Consider the following 23,053-nt stretch of genomic DNA (forward strand, 5'->3'; position numbering starts at 1 on the left):
CTTCTCTCCTGTGTCTCCCCTACTCTGTCTCCCTCTCAGCCTTCCTACTGTCTCAATAAAGAACCATCTCTACTGTGTCTCCCCTACTCTGTCTCCCTCTCAGCCTTCCTACTGTCTCAATAAAGAACCTTCTCTCCTGTGTCTCCCCTACTCTGTCTCCCTCTCAGCCTTCCTACTGTCTCAATAGAGAACCTTCTCTCCTGTGTCTCCTCTACTCTGTCTCCCTCTCAGCCTTCCTACTGTCTCAATAAAGAACCTTCTCTCCTGAGTCTCCTCTACTCTGTCTCCCCCTCAGCCTTCCTACTGTCTCAATAGAGAACCTTCTCTCCTGTGTCTCCTCTACTCTGTCTCCCCCTCAACCTTCCTACTGTCTCAATAAAGAACCTTCTCTCCTGTGTCTCCTCTACTCTGTCTCCCTCTCAGCATTCCTACTGTCTCAATAAAAAACGTTCTCTCCTGTGTCTCCCCTACTCTGTCTTCCTCTCAGCCTTCCTACTAGTGTGTGCGTGTAATAAGTGTGCTTGTGTGGTGTGTACTGTAAGTCACTTAAGGTGCTCTTGTATGCTCATGTGATAATTCAGAGTCTATCCATCAGTAGTTTGTTTGCCTGGTGGGAGTAGCTGTTCTTTTGGATGTGGACCTGATACTGCAGTACTGTCTTCCAGACAGCATGAGCTCAAACAGAACTTGAAACCGACAGACACAGTATAAATCAAGGAGAAGTGGGAACTATAACAGTATAATAATGGGGGGAAATATGAAACTCCCAACAATGGAAAACAACTAACTCCCAGGCTTGGAGAGAATTTGAGTGGAAAAATACGGTCAGGTTCTTCATCACACCCTCACAAAAAAAAGAGATGAAGGAGCCGAGGGAGTGTAGGAAGTCCTAACATTCTTACTGTCTTATACTATCATGCACTCTTCCTACTATACTAATATGTCTGTACTACTATGCACTCATCACTGCAGCACCCAAGTTTCAACACTGTTTGATGAACATTGTTACTCAGTTGTAAGAGTCGTACTCTTCCTGCTGACTTGTCATATACAGAACTTGTAAGTCGCTTTGGATAAAAGCGTCAGCAAAGAGGATGATAGAATCTTTTGAAATGTGGACGCTGAGGAAGATGCTGAAGATAACATGGAAGGATAAGATCAACAATGAGGAGGTACTGAGAAGAGCGGGTATGCAAGGAGGACAGCTGCTGGAGAGGTTGAAAAAGAGAAAGATGGAGTTGTGCGGGCGGCACGTGCTGAGAGGATCCAGCGGGGAGATGTTCAAGAAGGTGGTGATGGGGAAGGTGGATGGAAAGAGAGAAGGTGGAAGACAAAGAAGAAGCTGGGTAGACGACGTCTGTGATTGGAGCGGAGTGAGAGGCGGAGTCACGGAGTTGGAGAGAAGAAGTGGGGACAGAATGGGTTGGAGAGTGATAGGCAACCTTCGGAACGAAGAAGCCACCTGATGATGATGAAATGACAAAATGTAAATGTAGAAATACCATTACGATTCTAAGTGATGTACTTGGGGGAAATAGATTTCAGGACAACGACGACAAGTATATTAATATTAATTAAGGGTGGCGACGAAAAAGGCTCTCGCAAGGAAGTGGATGAGTCAGATGGTACAGATGGAGGGAGAGTGGATAGACATGATCCATGAGAGGTGGAGGAGATGGTGTGACTGTGACTTGGTGACAGCCTATGAGGCCAGCATTTGTGTGACTGTGTGAAATACGGAGAGGAAAGAATGGTGGAATGCCCCTTTTTGTTTTGTGTTGTTTTCATTTATTTATTAATTTTTTCTTCTAGTCTGTTCGGCTGTTTTGTATATATTTTTTTATCTACTTTTTCTCCCCATTTTTTTTATTTTTCTCCCTTCCCCAATTTCGTATTGTCCAATTCTACCCTCCCCTGTCTCGAACGCTGTTAGGCCATGCCTCCCACAAGTCGGCTGCAATGTGGACGAAGCCTTGCATCACGTGTCCCCTCCGGTACTCGAGGAGGCACCCGTCGCATCTTTTCACCTGCACAGCACGATCTCTCAGCGGCGAGGGTCTGCGTGGGAGGCTCACGCCGCCCCCGTCGCTTCCTGATTCTACTGCGCAGGCGCACCAACCGACCTGTAGGAGTCGCTGTCCACAACATCCGATCCCCACCCACCAGCTTCCCACCCCTAACACTGCCAATTGTATTAGTATGAACGACCAGCCAAGCTGGTAGCAACGGCAAGAGCTGGGCTCGATCCCAGCATATCCTGCGTTGGTGGCGAGCGCCTTGCCCACTGCCCGGGTGTTTTGTATTGAAAAATATTTTTTAAAAATGTAAAAAAAAAAATGACTTTACCAGTCATCACTGGTGGTGAGTGGTGAACAGAGCTAGGGTTCCCAAAAACAACTCTCCCTTTAACCATTAATGTGTCAATTAGTAGGCTAGTTGATCTGTCGTCTGACACACTGGGCCCATCACATAATTAGCGCGCTTTAATAATTCACGTCATTTCATATTCAGAAGACGATGTGCATTCATTATTCACCAGCATGACTTGCCAGGGGAATGGAGGCGGGGTCAAAGTGCGGCACCCCTCAAAACTAAAGTCTGCCTTCCACTTTGACAGTCTCTTCTCCCCAGTGTGGGTTTACGGTGGGTTAGCCCCACCACGGAGGATGATGGCAGCAGTGATGACGAAGGTGATGATGAGGATGGTGACGTACATAGGTGTGTGTGTGTGTGTGTGTGTGCACAAGAAGGTGTGCGTGCATGCGTAAGAGTGTGCATGCTGTATGTATATACATGCATGTTTGTGTGTGTGTATATGTTTGTGTGCGTGTCAAAATATGTGTGCACGCGATGCTGGGCGTTACATGACTCTTGGGTTGAGTTATCTTCAAGTGCCCCCCCCCCCCCCCCCCCCCCAATCCCCAACACACACACACACACACACACACACCCACCCATCCCCATTCCGTGTATGGAGACGTGGTGCTATATTTGGAGAGAGGAGTGATGTCACAAGAGGTTTGATGTGCAGAGCCTATAACAGTGCGGATCTGTGTGTGTGACAGACTGATAAGCCCTGGACTGCAGCACCAGTGACTGATAGGGTCCATCTGACTCCCGGCTCCTGGATCTCCAACGACCGAGGGTGAGTTATCCGGTCGCATTAAGGGCTTAGCCGCTGTCTAGCCGAGGAATGCGATACAATTAACTTAATCGTCCGCAAGGAACTTAATTGAAATACCATAGGTTGGATCTAATTTAATTTAGATGACGATAAACAAACAAACAAGCAAACAAAGACCAACATTTTCTTTAGCTTTTTTTATAATAAGTGTAACAATTGATTGGTCTTTTAGCCATTCAAAAGTCAAGCCATTCAAAAAGTAAAAAATGCTGTGTGGAAAACAAATTGTGGGAACAAAACTTACAAGAGTATATCTGCATCTTGGAGGTAAAACCACTGTATGGATTATGGTCTATGGAGTATGTGAAATATATATCTTTCCATAATATCTCTCATACGGCAATATTCTAGTCCTATAGTGACTCAAGTCAGTTACTGTACTTTCAGTTAGGAATACTCGTGGATGTATTCTTTCCCCCTGGAAAAATCCATAGAATGTGTAGTAGAGGTTTGTTGGAATTCGACCGTGTTTTCTGTTAGGAATAAGAATGTATCCTTTTGTACGGGATCATTTTGGATCAATGGTGTAGTGTAGTCGTTGCCTAGGGAGGGGAGGAGGTGGGTACACTGTGACTTCCTACAGTATATTTATTAACGGTATTTAGGCCAATTTCTAAAATAAATAATAATAATAAACAAAATTAAATGTATCTTTGCATGTATCCTCAACCCTTTGTGAAGCATTGTGTGTTATTCTTTCCCTCATCCTGAGTTAAAACTATTAGTTAAGCTGTAAATGATTATGGTTATTGTTAAAGCATAATGTTTTTTATATACATATACAAGATGAGTGAGAATAGATGTTTGGATTACTTTGCAGAGTGTCATAGATTATTCATAATGTAAAAATTCTGGCTGTATATATAATTATAATGTTGGTTATAAGTATAGTCTAAGGTCATTTAAGGGCTCAGTGGACCAGTCTTTGCTGAAACTATATGGTGTAATGGACGTGTATGAAAATACAAAGATTCTCTCAAGATTGTGGGTCTGAAGACTCCGCCTACAGTGGACTGAGTAATAGAATGAGAATCAGAAACACTCACATGCCCAGATATAATACATGTACTGTACTACAGGAACTGATATTGGTGAAAGAGGTGACATATATATATATATATATATATATATATATATATATATATATATATATATATATATATATATATATATATATATATATATATATATATATATATATATATATATAAGCTAAAAACAGATGCAAAACACACAGTGGCAATACATGAGAGCGGTAGACTGCAGTGCTCTCCATATGTTTAGTACTGGTGCTAGATTTACAGTTTAATCGCATTATGATGTCATTCACTAGAATTGAGTGAATGGATACGGGTGATTATTATAGTGTTGTATTTTTGCGTTGTAGTGTTGTTTTACGTATTTAGTTAGGGACAACACGTTTTACAGTGTCGAGGGTTATGTAATTACACTTTATTATGTCTTCCAGGGGTTCCCAATTCACAATTATGTGTCACCTGAGGCTTCGCCTGCTACTGCTCACGTTGCTCATATTAATGCACTGCGTCGCCACCGCCCCCGGCAACAGGTGAGCGTGCCACTGCATTCCACTTAACCCTTTCAAGTGTGTGCCACACATATATATATATATATATATTAGAGGTGGGCATAGATTAATTTTTTTAATCTAGATTAATCTATCTGCAATCCTGGATTTAATCTAGATTAATCTAGATTAAAATGGCTAAAAAAAAAAAAAAAAAACCTGCCGAAGGCATTCAAAATATGTGTGTTCTACCCAAATAATGACCAGAAGTAAGTCCTTACTTTTTCTTTCCTCCTTATGTTTCTCAGACCAGGTGGCCCATTACACCATGAGCCCATCTCCCGTTTCCAAAATGCATTACAGACTGTTTGAAAAAGCTGTTTTGCTATGATAATTGGTAATGAAATATCAAAATAATGTTCAATAAGATGTACTTGTGTTTAATAAGTTGTTTTATTCAGAAGTTAACACAAATAAATAATATTACCAGTACAGTACAGTATCTAGCACACTCTCAGGAGCAAAACAGAAAGAATCATTTCAAACTTGAACTATGTGACATGGCTTGAATCAACTGCTCCAGTGGAGTTGCTCAGTGGCCAATGGTGTCAACTGTGGTTGTACTGGGCAGCTCCCAGGTGTGAATGGAACTGTGTGAATGTGAAGCAGGGCGTTCCTGAAAAAGAGCATCTGTGCTCAGCGAACCTACCCTGGGTAAATAAAGGTAAAAAAAATAAAAAATAAAAAGAAATGTAAAAAAAAATATATATATACACAATCTTGCGTGTGCTTAGGATTCTGGGAACTGAACATAACAAAAACGATGTCACAATGGCTACGAACGTAAAGATAATTATGTAATTGTTTAGATAACGTTGTACGTGAATAATAACTTACACCAAAAAGCGTTCATTTGAACAGACTCTACCCTCTTGCCCCACATACTTAGTCATACAATTTAATTAAAATGTATATTTAGACCAGGTCCCCAAAATGAATGGAAGTGACTGAGGAGCCTGACACGTGGGAGGAGTGGCTGTGTTGACAGCAGACGACAGCAGTGATCGCTACTGTAGCTCACTTGTAGATGACCTTAGATATTAAGACTGCTGAAACTTGACAACTTCTACTAAAGTGAAGTATCCCTTTAAAGCAGAAGTCGCTGGGGGAGCTCCAGTAGCTCACCACGTACCGCGAGTGCTATTTCAGCGCCGTGGACAACCGCGCTCGCGCGGATCTGGGGCTGAGCGCGTTCGAATCCCGGACGGCAGCCATGTCTTTCCCCCCCATCTGAACCCTTTCAGCCTGCATCTGTCGGTCGCACTTGACCAAGTATGAATGCGAAGAAAAAGCGATAAACGCTAAAAGAACCAGGTGACTGGTCAAAGTTAAAAAAAAAAAAAAGCAGAAGTCGCTGAACGAGCCCAGTCGTGGCCACCATAGATATATATAACTAGATGGTGCAAGGTGGAGTCTCCAGTGTAGTTCACCGGCAGCCATCTTGTCACAGGCAACACGCCCCATCATAACATGAATGTCTATGGTGCATGTACTATTGAAATAACCATACTGTAGCTTGCTCAATTTTCAACCGATTTACAAACGGTTTGGTTTATTACAAACGTGGCTATGATTATTTTAGTCCTTTATAAGTATGCAGTATGATGACTACGTCTCTGACGTTTATAATTATAACAAACCAAACCGTTTGAAAATCGGTTGAAAATTTAGCAAGCTATGGTTATTTCAATAGTACATGCACCATAGACATTCACATTATGAGTGGGCGTGCTGCCTGTGGCAAGATGGCCGCCATGTGGCAACATCGGTCTCCATTGGCCAGCAGTGCGGGTGAGTCATCTAGCCTATAATTCTATGGTGGCCACTGCCCCCCCCCCCCCCCCCCGAGACTCCAGCTGATGTTTTGAAGAGGGTATCATCGTCAGCCGTCGGTGTGAAATTAATTTGACACTCTGCGCCTCTTGTTGTGACTCAGGTACATTGGCCCCTCCTCGTCTAGAGACATGGAAAGCTCGCTCCCGGACAGAGGAGGCTGGCTCGTCCCCGACCCCTTCCTCCGCCTGGTGGGGGCACGCCTTCAGAGAGGGCTCACAGCTGTCAATGGGTATGCTAATGTCCCTGTTATAGAGTATACAGTATGTCATTAAAAGGTTTGGATGAATAGCACTATTCTGCATTTAGGTCATTGAGCACACTGATCATGTTTGTTTTTGGGTTGCTTTGTTGAGGCTTTCTTTTAGCTAACAGTTTTTGGTAATAATAATAATAATAATAATAATAATAATAATAATAATAATAATAATAATAATAATAATAATAATAATAATAATAATAATAATAATAATAATAATAATAATAATAATAATAATAATAACAATAACAATTGTAATGTGCTTTATTTGTATAGCACCGTTCATAGAAGAATTGCAGCCCAACGTGCTTCACAGCAGTACAAATAAACATAGGATTTGCATAGAATAGACAGAATAAAAGCAACGCAGAGAATAAGAAAAAGGGTAAAAGCAATGCAGGTTATAACAATACAAATACTGACTCGCACAGTTTAAAACCTGAGTCTTCCCCGTAGACAGGGCCGGCCCTCAACTTGTGGCGAACCCAATGGATCATATGTTTCGGGGGCACCCATTCACAATGGCCTGGGTCGAAAAACATTATTTTCACAGAAATCAAATGTAGAACTTATTGCGAAAAAGAAATAGGGTGCGTGCATCACAAGATCATTGATAATGATCGATTCCCGCTCCTCCCGGGCAGCGTGTCGATGTGTCCTTGAGCAAGACACTTAACCCCTAATTGCTCCCGATGAGCAGGTTGGCACCTTGCATGGTTGCCTCCGCTGTCGAAGTGTGAATGTGTGAGTGAATGTGTGAGTGAATGGGTAAAATGTGAGTAACAAATTGTAAATCGCTTTGGATAAAAGCGCTATATAAAAAAGCAGCCATTTACCATATGTGTATATTGAACATTTGAATCTGGTTTATGGTCTGTAACTGTGAGTAGAAATGCCCACATAGGGTTAAATCCTACAGGGCGGAGCCCCTGCCTGATGGAATAATTGATGCACCGCGTTCAAATGAGTGGCTGCAGCTTCACTCATCTGCTTGACCGAGGGGCACTGGAGCGCCTTTGTTTGGTGACTGCTTGTTGGTTTCAGTTAAGAGTTAAAACGCGTTGAGTGTGGGTTGAGTGTGTTTGTGGCTACTACTACTGACAGTGATGAACACAACAGACTGTTGACCGGAACCCGCAAGAGAGACCACATCGCCCCTGTCCTTGCCTCCCTTCATTGGCTTCCAGTACGCTACAGGATAGATTTTAAGGTTCTCCTATTTGTTTTTAAAGCCCTTAATGGTCACACCTCCTCCTACATCTCAGACCTCCTATCCCCCTATTCCAACACCAGGTCCCTCAGGTCAGCCGATCAGAGGCTCCTGACAGTCCGGAGGTCTAACCTCAAGCTCAGGGGGGGCCGTGCCTTTGCTGTCGCAGCCCCTGAACTGTGGAACAGCATCCCCACCTCCATTAGGCTCGCCCCCTCGATAGATGCCTTCAAATCGAGGCTCAAAACCCACTATTACCTACTAGCCTTTCCCGTTCACTGACTCATGCCCTGTTTTTCTATGTGTTTGCCTGTGTGCCCTCCCATAAAACGGAGTGTGATTGTTGTCTATATGTATCTTGTGTATCTACCCTCTGTACAGCACTTTGGTTGACACGCGTCATGTGAAATGTGCTTTATAAATAAATCTGATTGATTGATTGATTGATTGAATGTACTGGCGAGGCACAACGAGCACACAAGATATTGATTCCTTTAAAGCCTTTATTGCAGGCCGTGGAAGATGACTAGTGTGATGACGGAATTGTCGGGTCTATTGATCGGTTTGTTGTAAAGGAAGGAAGCGGACATACGTAACTCAATACTAATACGCATAATAAAACCATAGCAAACTTGGCATAGAAGAAAACAGGGACAAAAACGCTAAATATTCAAACCACTAATAAACAGTATTAACTCAACCAAGCAATGATTAGTTAGGAAATATAATTTTATAAGAAGAAATAAAACTCACATTTTAACTCAATCAATGAACAGTCACCAAACAAAGCTGACACACAGCAGGAGGGCCACACCGCTGGCAGCTCAGGGTCAGTAATATTCTTCGTCAAACAGTGTTGAACTTGAGTGCTACACACTTGAGTGCATAGTGGTATAGACACATTAGCGTAGTAGGTTGTAATATAGACATAGTATATTCATACAATGCGTAATGTGGGCTTTGACACTGAGTCTTTGGTTTGACTCAGTATGTTATGTGACTTGAATGAATGATTGAATGAATGAATGAATGAATGACATCAGTTGCTTACAGTGCTGTAGTCTGATACTGATTGATTGAATGAATGAATGAATGAATGAATGAATGAATGAATGAATGAATGAATGAATGATTGAATGAATGAATGACTTAATGATTGAATGAATGAATGACTGACATCAGTGACTTGTTGCTTACAATGTGTTGTCGTCTGATACCAATTGAATTAATGAATGATTGATTGAATGAATTATTGAATGAATAATTTAGTGAATGAATGAATGAATGATTGAATTAATGAATGAATGGTTGAATGAATGAATGGATGGATGAATTAATTAATGAATGATTGAATGACTGACTGACTGACATCAGTGACATGTTGCTTACAATGTTGCAGTCTGATACCGATTGAATAAATGAATAATTAAATTAATTAATTAATTATTGAATGAATGACTTATTGAAGGAATTAAGGAATGGATTATCCCTGCTTTATGGGAGTGGATGTACACTGCCACCTGGTAGTGGGAACGCAGCAGAGCTGGGTCCGGCTGAGTCCCCGACTGTAGGCCAGGGCCCTCATTTATCAACGTGACGTACGCACAGATATGTGCATAATCCGTGCGTACGATCATTTCTAAACAAAGTGTGGGATTTATCAATTTGAACTTGTGCTTGACTTCGTGCGTATATTTAAGCACAGGTCGGACCATGCGTAGTTGGCGCCCGGTGGTAGAATATTTTTACAACGCGGAAATAAGCACTGACTGCGCTCCGCGTAACTCAACTCGTTATTATTTTGCGCATATATTGCAGAAATACGGGAACGTTTTGATTATATTTAAAAGGCTTTGCCATTGTTAAACGTAATAAGTGGAACCCCGAAGCTGTAAGCAGAATACAAGTCATATGAACACCCACGATATAAACGCATTGCAACGAGAACAGACAGAGGTTATTTGTTGAGTGTATGTGTATACAAAACCCTTGCAATAAATGTGTCTTAAATGAATGAAAAGCATACATGCTCTGGACACAGAGCATATATCGTGTGGGCAGCGACTAGCAGCCTCCAGGCCCCACAACAGGGGGCAGCGACAGCGACTGCTACCAGACATTGACCTGGGACTTATAGGAACCCAAGGGGGACAAAGTAGACTACCCTGGTACTTTGATTAATGTATACTCAGTAGATAGTAAATTATTATAACACTACCTCCTGCATACTGCACCTCATGTGACACTGTGAATAATGTGAATATTCCTCAGCTAGTCAGATAGTAAATTATATTGACCATATTGATCAAATTGTTTACACTGCCTGTGTTGTCTTTTACTACCTGTATACTGTGTTGTTTTACTACCTGTACCCCTCCCCCCCTCCCCCCCATGCTGCTATGATGCCTGAATTTCCCCAAGGGGATCAATAAAGGAATATCTATCTATCTACTTGTATTCTGTGTCAAAGCCTAAATCAAAACGTCCCCGTATTTCTGCAATCTATGCGCAAAATAATAACGAGTTGAGTTCTAACAAAGAACGTATTACATGCTGGTAGGCTGATAGAGTAAACTATGCTATGAATATGAATATGATATGATATAAAGGTATACTGGTCCGTCCGCGAGGATATTGAGGACTCGAGTTGGGGGACCCTGATGTAAACAAGACAAAAGTCTTTCTCTGGTCTGCATCCCCTTAACAATTGTGTGTATTGGGCCGTACTGTATTGTACCCATTCTGCAATCTGTTAAATAAAGTTTTCATTCATTCACTCAGCCATTAAATGCAATTTGAGAATATAGGCTAAAGCGACGGCCTATAGCCTATACATATTATTTAATGTTTTCATAAGCGTAAAGATACAACAGCTAGATTAATGATCAAGTTAGTTTACTGTATGCATGGCTTCGCAGGGCTGTGTGTTATTATATGCGCAAGTTACTGTTGCATAATGTAGGCTATGGGCTGGCTGCTATTATATGTACTTCATATAGGCTGCCTAATACCAACAACAAAATAGATTGTATCATATGCCTCTACACACATTATATTATACACATCATATTATATCTTGGTTCGGCAGCGCCTCTGTGAACAATCTCTCAGAGTTTGCTCCATCAGTAATCAGTAATGTGAACGGGATTCCACTTGGTCAATGTACAGATAATCTGCGATGCGCATTTTGGCTGATAATGTGCCGGTGGCCGGAGTCTCATTCATATTCACTGAGCTCAGCACACAGACATGATAATAATAATAACAACAACAATAATAATAATTCATTTTACATAGCGCCTTTCAAGAGACCCATGCAAGGTCGCTTTACATAGATGGGGGGGGGGGGGGGGGAATAACAAAGTAATAAAGATAGTGGACAGACTATGTAAATATGATGATGGGATTCAAGTTCGCGTTTTTATTGATCATAGGCATGCTGTCAGAGTATGGTGTCATAATCAAACATTCTAGAACATTTGTCGTCACAGATCATGTCATAATAGAACATAGGCTACATGGCATGGTCCATCGTGATATTGTGTAGACTGTTATTACTGTACCACCCATTGTGACAACAGCCTTGTGAGCTCCCGCACACAAACATGATGGAATTCAGTTTGTATTGATCACATAGGCAGGCTACATCATACATGGCAGTGAGATTCATTGTTCTTGTATATGCTCTCGTATTATTGTTTATATAGGCTACCCAATACTGACATCAAAATAGATTGTATGCCTCTAGAAATTATATGCAGCAGGTAGAAATTGACGGAAAATCCGTCGCGATTTGGAATAAAATTGAGGAGAACTTTAATCCCTGGGTATTAATCAAACAAAACGGAAAAAGGCAGTCATATTCCAGCACGGTCTTTATTAGTGTTTGCGCTGCCCAGGCAGCAATGGTTAATAGATATCATATCCGACATCACCGTACGTGTACACGTCTGTCAGCCTGTCTCATAACACGCTTCCCTCGGTTTAGTCCATTTTTCCACATTTCATGGGGGTGTTCCATTACCGTATATGGTTAATCGGGGCGGTTTTGGTATGCAAATACGTGAAAGTGTGCACGAGCCTTAGCGTAGAAGCAAGGTGATATTTATCATGACAGGTGTGCGTAGGACCTGTGTACGCACGTGTGATAATGTGTGCGTGCACACATTCAAAATTCTGTGCTTACGTGTGGAAATAGAACATTTTCTGAGGAAACTTGATAAATGAGGGCCCAGGAGTATTGGAGTGGAGTTTTAGCAGAGGGAGTGGATGGGCCCTATATAACCATAGTTATATGAGTATAGTGACGCTCTGCGTCTATTGCAATACTCTTCATATCCAGTATTGATACTGAATAAATTCTCACATGCACCTTTACATACCATCATCTGTCTGGCCACACCCCCATCCGCTCCCTACATAAGCAGGGGTGTGGCCATACCATCAGCTCCTTCCCAAGTCTTTCACCACAAGGCAAGACCACGGGGTCCTCAGTGAGTCCGACGCAGAGTGTCACTATACTCATATAACTATGGTTATATAAATAACCGTACGTTATACATCGTATAGCTCCGCTCTGCGTCTATTGCAACACAGGAGCTGAGCAGAGCGGAGCCTGACAAATGCACCCGCTGAGGCCCCCCACAACCATCAGAAACCGGGGAGGACCCGAGCCCCCCGAACCCCCCTAGCGGAGGACGGGAGGGCGTCGGATCCGACTGCGCGAAGAGGAGACTTCAGCAACTCAACGCACAGGGTGAGCAGACCGTGGGGCGTACCCACGACTACACAAACGCGCAACCCGCATGCCACTAGGGAACGAACGGAAATGAACAAACCCCCGTTACCACCCCTAACATCACAGGGTCAAGAGCAAAAGCCCAACCCCGTGGCAAGGCCGTAGCAGCGGAGCGCGAAGGAGGACCCAGACCCAGGAAGGGACTGGACCCCCCCGGAAAAAGGGGGCCTGGAGAGGCCAATGACGCCACAGCATCGATACCCCACCAGGCGGTCACTAGTGACACCGCCCCCCACATCGCCAGCGTATTCGGACAGGGCCCATCCAAGAGCAGGCCCTTCCCCCCTATAGCACGCCACCTAGCTCACTGAACCTGGTATACCCAGGCAGTCGCCCATCCAAGTACAAACTAGGCCTGAACCTACACAGCTTCTGAAATCGAACGAGATCGGGCGTGTTCAGATTGGTATGGCTGTAAGCTCGAAGCACTCAAGAGACTACACCCACAGCGGGAGCAGGCAGCGCACCAGGGAGACGACCCCCAAAAGAGGTCGATCCCTCAATCCAGGCAACAGGCCACTCGACCTGAGCCTGGAGCACTGCGGACTAGACAGGCGCCAAAGGGGTCTGCTGAAACAGCACCTCGGCGGAAGGGGCGTATGCTGGCATTGTTGTGCACCATGTCACAGCCTCCACAAAAAACCCTCGACTCTCTAGAGGGGCTGAGGCAGAGAAGGTTGACATGATTGGCAGACGTCATGAAAAGGTAGACGGGGCCAAACCCGGCCGACCCCGAGAGTTGACTCCATTACCAACACACCAGGGAACCAACCACCCCCTTGGTTCTAACATGAGGCGGTTGTTCCTATAACCCCTCAAGAAAAAAACTCCAAAATACAACTGCGGGTATACACTGGCTATACCGCAGTACAAGTGTTTCAGTTTTCAAAAAGGGGTTAACCCAGGCCTACGGGTCGACGAAAACAATTTCGGACCGGGACGTACACAGGGATGCCAGAGGAGTTCTATAAGAATCACCTCAACAGCCCCCTCCCAGCCCTGCCTAAGCAGGAGAAGAGAGGGGCGAAAAAGAATGGAGAAGGACCAGGCTCCCTTAGCGCAGCGCAAGGTACAACACAACATGGACCAAGCAACAGTGAGGGGTAACACGTAGTAACACAACCACGAACATCTCCATAACGTCAAACCCTGCAACACCCGGGCCGACCCGGCATTTTCCCCCCCGAAAAAAGCACAAGTCCCTCAGGGTACCAGAACAGCAGATCTGCGTCCCCGGTGGACAACGGGTTAACTGACCTGGACCGGCGCGACCAGAATCAGTCCCGTGCCCTAATCACGCCGCCATCCCCAACCCTAGGAGGGGACGTGTCGATCCAAAACATTATAGAGGGCGCCACCCAGATGGTCCCTTTCGTACCGCGCTCGGTGGCCCACCCCAAGGGCATGAGACGCCTCTACCTATGCTTTGATCTATTCCGTTAATATCCCCCAGATATGAACGAGAATTCGTCAAGACACTGGCGCTCGGAAGAGACAAACTCCATCCCAGTTGCCCCATAAAAACGCTGTTTCAATGATGAGCAACCAAGGCGCGCAAGCCTCATGCGTGATTCCTATCAGAAGCACCCAGGGCCAGCACTATGTACACGTCGAGACCCAAAACACATCAATGGATAGTCTAACAAGACACCAGATACCGTTCCTCCAAGCCGCCTGGGAGAACGACAAGAAGCCGCTTTTTTCACAGAAAAAAATACGGACATGGGTCCCATACTACGGTGGGCGTCAAACCAGGACCCTCTCTCCGCCGTCTAAGAGGCAGAAAAAGGGTACCAGTCTGGGGCCGGCTTTCGTAAATCGTGCAGCTAATCCCCTCATAGCAACACAACTGGCGCTCGCGTATCAAAACCATCACTCACCCAGAGAGGTAGCTATAGCTTCTCACAACAGCCGTCGCCCCTCCTGCACAGTCCAGCTGCAGAACCGGAGGTAATACCTGTCCAGCTGCAGCTTGGAGGACTGCAGGTGGGGATTAGGCCAGCGCCCCTAATACGAAAATGCCGGTGGAGGTCAGAATGATCATCATCTTCTAGACACCACAGTGCCGAAGACATTATCGCTGTATTTCCTCGAAAATAGTGAGAGAGAAAACAAAGATATAATGTCAACGTAGCTCCTTCATCTCCTATTTTCTTCTTAAAAAATTCATCAAACTTCAAAGTGTGGTACATTGCAGGCACTCGACGTGGTGAAAATTGAAGAAGGAGCTGATGGTATGGCCACACCCCTGCTTATGTAGGGAGCGGATGGGGGTGTGGCCAGACAGTTGATGGTATGTAAAGGTCCATGTGAGAATTTATTCAGTATCAATACTGGATATGAAGAGTATTGCAATAGACGCAGAGCGGAACTATACGATGTATAACCTAGGGGTGGTGCGCTGGTCCTTCTTGCCCTCCAGGGCGATCAGCAGCAGCTCCCCACACACCCACACTTCCCCCAATACTTCCTGTGGCCTCCCACACCCGATGGCAGTAATGATGGATGATATACTTTCTCCCCAAAGCAGTACCCTTCCTGATTGGCGAGTAGAGACCTGTCCCAATGAGGCATAGGCAGGGGGTGGGGAAAGCAATAAACAATAATGAGCATTACCCGGAAAGGAAAGGGTTAGACAGAATGCACATTAACAGACACGCACACAGTGTTCCCATTTAGCTCTCTTTTACTGAAAGTCTTATTCTTTTGACATGTATCTACACAAGAATCAAAGCTCTTTCCACACTGGGCACCTAGTGCTCTCGCTCTACGGTAATGACTAAAGTTCTTCCCACACTGGGCAAGACACAGTAATAAAACCTGTCCCTTTAAGGGTTTAGATACTTGTTTGTTTCCCCCGTAGGTGGGGAGAGAGGGGAGGAAGAGGGAGAGGGATACAGGAGCTATTCAATGGGAATTTTATAAAAGAACACACGTTATCACACCACATTCAACCAAAAGACAGTGGGCCCACGTTGAAAACAAAAGTCCTATCTATAGTCGGCTTCCCCAAAATAATAAATGTCGGGCGCCCCTAAACACTATTACCAGTGTCAGTTCAAAGTACTGCTTCTCTTCGCCCTTAAAGGGCCCGCGCCGCACAAAGAGAATGTCTACCGATAAAGTTCCAGCACTCACTGTAACTGGCTTGAGTGTAATTAACCAAGGGCGGGCCTGCTCCCACCACCGAACGTCCGTGTGGTGAAATGGCCGTCGAGAGGTCCCGTGATAGCAGGCGGCGAGGCTGGGTAGACGTTAGGCAGGTGACTGCTGGGGTAACGGCTCGGAGGGGCTGGAGGAGCGTGCAGTGTAGTGACGTCCGCTGCTGGGCTGAAGGGGTGGGGCGACACGCGGGCTAAACTGTGGTGCTAGCCTAACTGAAGCTAAGCTGTGGGTCGGGACGACCCCCTGTCATGGCGCCTATACTTTAGCTAAAACGCAACGTGTGCAATATCTACCACACTCTTCGGCAGTAGCTCGTCTGCTTCTTCGTTCACAAAGTCTCTTTAGCATTAACTGAAAGCTAAGCTATCGCATATTCCATTACTAACCCGCCTCGTAACTGGGTTTATATCTTGCGTGCTTGATGTCCGGAGCTCCAGCTCCAAGCGACCTCTTGCTTCTCTGGAAAACGATGAAGAGGAAGTTCCGCCGCCGGCGCCGCGCCCTGAGCCCATCCTTCTTCACCTGTGTCCCCCTGCCCAACGTCGCCACCAGCTCCCCCTGGCGGTACCTGTATCATGTCCCACTATTAAGTGTCAATGTTAGGAGGATCAAGAGGGGTCAGCAAGTTACACAACGTCATCGCGAACACAGAGAATGCAAGGAATTAACGTTAGACACATTGAATTATTGTTAGACATATTCAGGTGTCTACAAATGAATGACTGACATCAGTGACTGGTTGCTTACAATGTTGTAGTCTGATACCGATTGAATTAATGAATAAATGGATGAATGAATGAATGAATGAATGAATGAATGAATGAATGAATGAATGAATGAATGAATGAATGAACGAACGAACGAACGAATGAATGAATGAATGAATGAATGAATGAATGAACGAATTAATGAATCATTGAATGAATCATTGAATGAATGAATGACTGATGAATGAATGACTGACTCCGGTGCTTACTTGTTCCCCGCTCCCAGGCACCACCACCTAGAGAAGAGGAAATGCAACACGGCCACCTGTGTGACCCAGAGACTGGCTGACTTCCTGGTCCGCTCCGGTAACAACCACTATGGTACCGACTACGCCCCCACCAACGTGGGCGCCACCACCTACGGCAAGAGGGACCTACGACGCCCCGCCAGCTACTTAGCTCTTTAGTACCGGCGTGGGGGAAACTCCTGCAGTTCTCCCGGTTGACCGTATTCTTCACACGGTGGCCATTTTGCTCTTATGTGGCGCTCAAGGGTGGAGCTGAGCGTTACATAAGGACGAAATGGCCGCCATGTGACTACGGTCAACCGGGAGAACTGCGGGGCTCTTGGAACTACGATGAGTCATAATGACCAGATCACAGTAAAGTCACAAGGGTTGAGTGCAAGAAGGACAGTGAAAAATCTGACATTGATGGTTTGACAAGTCTTTTTTTAATAAATGTTTGGGGGGTGGGGGGGGGGGGGGGGGGGCAGTGCCTTTGCTAAACCATAGAAGAGGTAGAGGCTTTTTGTGACACGATAGAATTTTATTTTTAATTATTTTTGTCTTTGTGGTTCTATTCAACACTCTATATACCACAATGACATATGACATATGAATACAAATAAAATAGATTCGAAAAAGTACATGTGAATGCATCAAATACATGTTTTGTCCCTCTGTTTTCGTTTTTAAAATAAGATTTTGTAAATATGTAAAATATCGAATACGTTTTTCTGCATATCAGTGCAACTACCCAGTATGTACAATGGTGAAATTGTATGGATGTTCTGTAAACCATACACTTTGTAGTATGATTCTAATAAAACATTACTGATCAAACTTTAAATTACGCAGACTTCTAATTGGTATGATAAAACATATACATGTATATATATTGCAGTAGTTCTCAATCTGGGTTCTGGAGACGCCCAGGGGTCACAGCGGGGTCACAGCAAAATGGGCTATACTGTAGGTGAATTTCATAATTTCCTTCACTAGAAGTTAACAATATAAAAGTGACTGTTATGATCATGGGTTTCACTATTCTCCACTTTCTCCACTGTACTCACACTGACAGGTGTGTAATATACAGTGTATACTGTATACAGTGATTCAACTGTATATATATAACAAAGCTACTTAATCTGATGTATGTACAGTATTATGTACCGTGATACAAGTATAAATACACTATATATAAGCCATACTGGCCAGCGCTATAACTAATAAAAGGAGGTATGGGATATATACAGATATAGATATAGTATATACTGTACAGTGTGTATAGTGCACAGAGTGGGTATGTATACAGGTATGTAGACAGGAATATATATAGAAATATATGTATACGGTATATGTCATACATACTGTAGATACCAGGCATGCAGTAGATTGAACTGGTCTCACACAATGTGCCTGTGAGCCACCACTGGGGGGCAGTGTGGCTAACAGTGAGTGAGTGAGTGAGTGCATGAGTGCGTGAGTGAGTGAGGGAGTGAGTGAGTGAGTGAGTGAGTGAGTGAGTGAGTGAGTGAGTGAGTGAGTGAGTGAGTGAGTGAGTGAGTGAGTGAGGGAGTGAGTGAGTGAGTGAGTGATTGAGTGAGTGAGTGAGTGAGTGAGTGAGTGAGTGAGTGAGTGAGTGAGTGAGTGAGTGAGTGAGTGAGTGAGTGAGTGCATGAGTGAGTGAGTGAGTGAGTGAGTGAGTGAGTGAGTGAGTGAGTGAGTGAGTGAGTGCGTGCGTGCGTGCGTGTGTGAGACATATTAGCATAGTACTGTAGGTAATATTTGTTTATTTTTTTTCTCTTCATTTCAGATATTGTGTTTATAGTTGGCGGCAGAAAGAAAATCGGTTGGGTTTCGGCTATCCTGACTGTGGTAGAAAGTGGTAGCCGTAAATAGATGTCCTGATCATTGTAGTTTCCATATTGTGTTTGTCTAAATTTGATTTGCATACCATGCTACAGTATGCGATCACAGAACAGAGTAGCTCAGATTATACAGCGCTGTATGGTTCTGCAGCAGATGTCATGTAAGGTGAACGGAAGTGAAGAGGAGCGAGATGAAGGATTGCATTAACCTGGGCTGATTACCAGTGGCCCAGTCAGACTGTGACACATCAACAAAAATACCGATGGCCTCCTCGTTAAGAGGGCGCTTCGTGGATAAACAAAGCTGATGTGCACGATGACAGTTTTGCACAAATTTATTTGGTTTAATGAGTTTGAATGTGTCATCCATTCAGTGTGAAATACACAGCTCAAATTATGAAAATGTGAAACATTATAGGGGGGTTTTCAAGGTTTCATATACTTGGCTCACTCAAAGATACCGGGTATATAAGGAGGATGACACATTCCAATCATAGTTCCTTGTCTCCTATAAAAGGGTGGAGCACTAAATGATGCTCTGAAATAGCTGGACAAATCTCAAACTAAATAGTTTTCCTCAGAAGAAAATGATAATTCCATGTCGGAATGTTTAGAACACGTCCACCTTGTCTCAGAGAATGGTCCAATATACTGTCAAACTTAAAAGCAGAGTAAAATAGACGCCTGTCCCAAATAAAGTTGGAGTGTTTTTACGAGTTTTGACAAATAAAGACATGGTCTCCATTAGAAGCCTGGTCTACATTAACTGGTTTACCTGGTTGTTAAGATTATTATGATTACTGTGATTACAGTGTAGGGCAGGGCCTCTGTGTTGTTGTTGTCTGACCTGTCTAGTTTGTTGTACTCCAGTCTAGTGTACTCCAAGGAACCATCCATTTTTGTTTTATTTTGATGTTTAAATAAACAATTTGATATTTCCCTTCTGCGCAAAAGGAATTAGAGGCCTGTCCCAAATAAAGGTGCGAGTTAGTTCAGTGATTGAAGGAAATAAAAGCCTCGGCTATTCATTTAAGTTTTGCGGGAATACCTTTCTAAGTAGTCTATCTCCCACTGGGGTGAATGAAGCCTACGCCCGCTCTTGTCTCATAAGGTGGCAGCGGGCAGTAAGTCCACCAATGTCCGCGCCTTGTGAAGCCACATGACGCTTTCTAGGAACTGAAAGCAAGTTCAATCATGTCCCTTTGTGAAAGGTCTCTGGTATTATGTATGCGAGTAGAATCATGCATTCATTAATTTATTAATTTATTCTATATGTATACACTGAATTGAATGTTTGGTCATTCAAATCAAAATACAGCATTAAAGCCACATATCTAATGAACTAAAGACTGTGGAGGACTTCTGGAGGAGTAAATGATATTGACGGCTGGGATATTTATATATGCTGTATAAGAAAGATCAGATATAGTGGGTGGAATTTAACCTGCAACCCTAACATGGACGTCTGCCTAAAATAGGAGATGGGTTTTGCTGATGAAGCTACAGTATGAACACATTAACCATTATCTGGCGGACATAATGACTGAGAGCTGTGATGTGTCAAGAGCCGCGGCAGTCACTTCCTGTGAATAATATATTGCATATGTGTAAATATGGGTATGCATGCACTTCAGCCATTATCAGATCTGGTAATGTGTTGTTTCTCTGCAGGGGAAATGATGGCTGTCGAGTGTTTTTGATCAAAATGTCCATCTCAATTCTGACTCACTGACCCCATTAATGTCTTGTAGGCCCACTCAGGCGCCGTGGGTCTGATCAAAATAATGGAGTTTGCGATTTATCATACAGAGTTGCTGGTGTGGGAAAACTAGATTGATTAATAGATTCTGTAATGCAGTTTATCTGTGTGTCTCTCTTTGTCACTAATACTTTAATCAAGGCAGCTAAACAGACACAGTTGCTCATAAATCCAGAATTATATACCGTAGTTTATCTACCATAGCTTGTTATCACACAGACAGTCGTAATGTAATTATATAATTACATGATCATTGACATTTAGCACATTTAGCACATTTTCTCCAAGTCTTATTCGTGCATAGTGTCTGTTCCTATGGAGCTAGCATGCATACAAATAAACACTTTCACGAATGAAGACATCCATTTTGGTTGATGGTTACATAATGCACCATATATTATTACATGTCCATCTCTCTCTCCCGCCCCGTAACTGGAAGGTCACAGGACATGTACCTTTGCGACCCATCTCTGTTGAAATGTCCTTGAGGCATGAATCTGTGTGAGGAAAGCTGCAAATTGATGATCCTGCACCGACCCACTGGTACAATAATGTACATTCTTCCACATTGTGTGATATGGTGATTGACTGCTCTAAAATGATCGAATCATAATAATAATAATAATTTAGGACCTGCTCAGAGGTCATTAATCGGCATGCATGCAATGCATGTATGCGATTCGTCTCTGCGATTAGCCCATCCCGTCGTCCTTCCCCCCCAAGGGCAGCCGGGAGCAGACAGGCGCAACGTGAGCCGCGCCAGGGGACCAATCCAAGTGCTCCTGTCCGTCTTCGTCAAGGACGCCACAGCGTTAGCGATCTTGTTGTTGTGCATGTTTTTCCATTGGGTTTATCTTATCAGGGGGGAAACCCTTGCGAGCACGGGGAGAACATGCAAACTCCACACAGAAAGGCCTGGGAGATACCCCCCCTGGGTAACTGGCATCATGGAAACCTGGTCCCCAAGCGGGAATCGAACCCTGGACCTTCTTGCTGTGAGGTGACAGTGTTTAACCACTACACCACAGTGCCGCTCGTGATCATCATCATCATCATCATCATCATCATCATCATCATCATCATCATCATCATCATCATCATCATCATCATCATTGTCCAATTATCTAGCAGTCACTGTCTGATTGATTGATTGATTGAATTGATTGAAAAATTGATTGAAAAAGGGGATGCAGACCAGAGTGATAGAAATCGGTGGTTTTTCAATGTATGTGATGTATAGATTGGGGGGAGATGACCGCATCTAAAAAGGGGCCAGGTCAGAGAGGTCAGAAATGTGCTTGCCTTAGCAGACGGTGATGGAAGAGGTGGTTCAGAGCGAGCAGGAGTCACTGAATAGCGGCACACTGAGCAGGGGATGTTGACATTCCGATCTGGAACACATTGATAACAGCATGCACAGGGCACAGACAGCAGAGCGGAGAGAGGTTCGATCATTAATGGAACAGTAATGAAACGTTTTGATGTGTGTAAAGGTTAAAGCTGTTGTCATGGCAGCGGCACATGACAACCAGAAGGGGGGCGGGCCGTCGTTGCTATGACGAAGATCCTATAAAGGTGACAGTGGTTCCGGGTAAGGGCAGACTACGATCAGACCAAAGAAACAAATCCCACAGGAGGGAAGAAACCATCAGAGACTCTCATCAGAGACTCTCATCAGAGACTCTCAATGCCACATCATCATTAGCTTCGGCTAACACGAGGATGGTCTTGGCTAACGACCAGGCCTGACCACGATTGGACTGAATAGCAGAAGGACGATAGACTGAACGCACCGAAAGATCTTTAAAATAGATCTTACAAGGACAATGCGAATTGGTTCCCATCTGATTATGAGGTCTCTGTTTATCAAATACACAACGCTTCTCCTTGTAAGGTATTACGCTGTGTCAGAGTGTCGAATTCTTACGAAGGTGGAGAATTATTATGGTGGCGGATCGCACTAACGGGGAGAGATAAGGATTGTACAGCCAGTATATGAGACGTCAGGATCATTAAAAGTACACAACGCAGAGGGATTGGATGTAAATGAGAACACAAACCAAACAGACGAGGACGTGATACTGGCCAATTTGATCAGAATCTAACAGTTGGTGCCGTGACCCGGATATTGCTTGTTTTGAAGTTGCTGGAAAGTAAGAGACTATGTGCAGTGCCGAGGCATGAAGGGGTAGCCATGGACGCGAGCCAAGCCAGCGAGCGAGCCAAGCAAGGCCAGCGCCATGGACTCAGCGAGCGAGCCAAGGGCCATGCCAGCGACATGGACCAAAACAACTGACGGTGAAAGGAAAAACTGAGTCTCAACAACTTCACAAGCCAATAAAAAACGAACAATAGTGCATCCGTAAACATATTTAGTTGACACAGAGAGAACGCCAGTGGT

General features: G+C 44.1%; 1 protein-coding gene across 1 annotated transcript; it reads left to right on the forward strand.

The window, feature by feature from the left end:
* Positions 1–6,731: 6,731 nt before the first annotated feature.
* Positions 6,732–17,234, forward strand: iapp (islet amyloid polypeptide). The gene is made up of 2 exons (XM_084330681.1): positions 6,732–6,834; positions 17,028–17,234. Exons 1-2 carry the CDS (start codon positions 6,734–6,736, stop codon positions 17,206–17,208), a joined length of 282 nt encoding a protein of 93 aa, XP_084186807.1. The 5' UTR covers positions 6,732–6,733; the 3' UTR covers positions 17,209–17,234.
* Positions 17,235–23,053: the final 5,819 nt, after the last annotated feature.

Source organism: Notolepis coatsorum (genome assembly GCF_963971535.1).
Source record: "Notolepis coatsorum genome assembly, chromosome: 15".
NCBI classification, from domain to species: Eukaryota; Metazoa; Chordata; class Actinopteri; order Aulopiformes; family Paralepididae; genus Notolepis; species Notolepis coatsorum.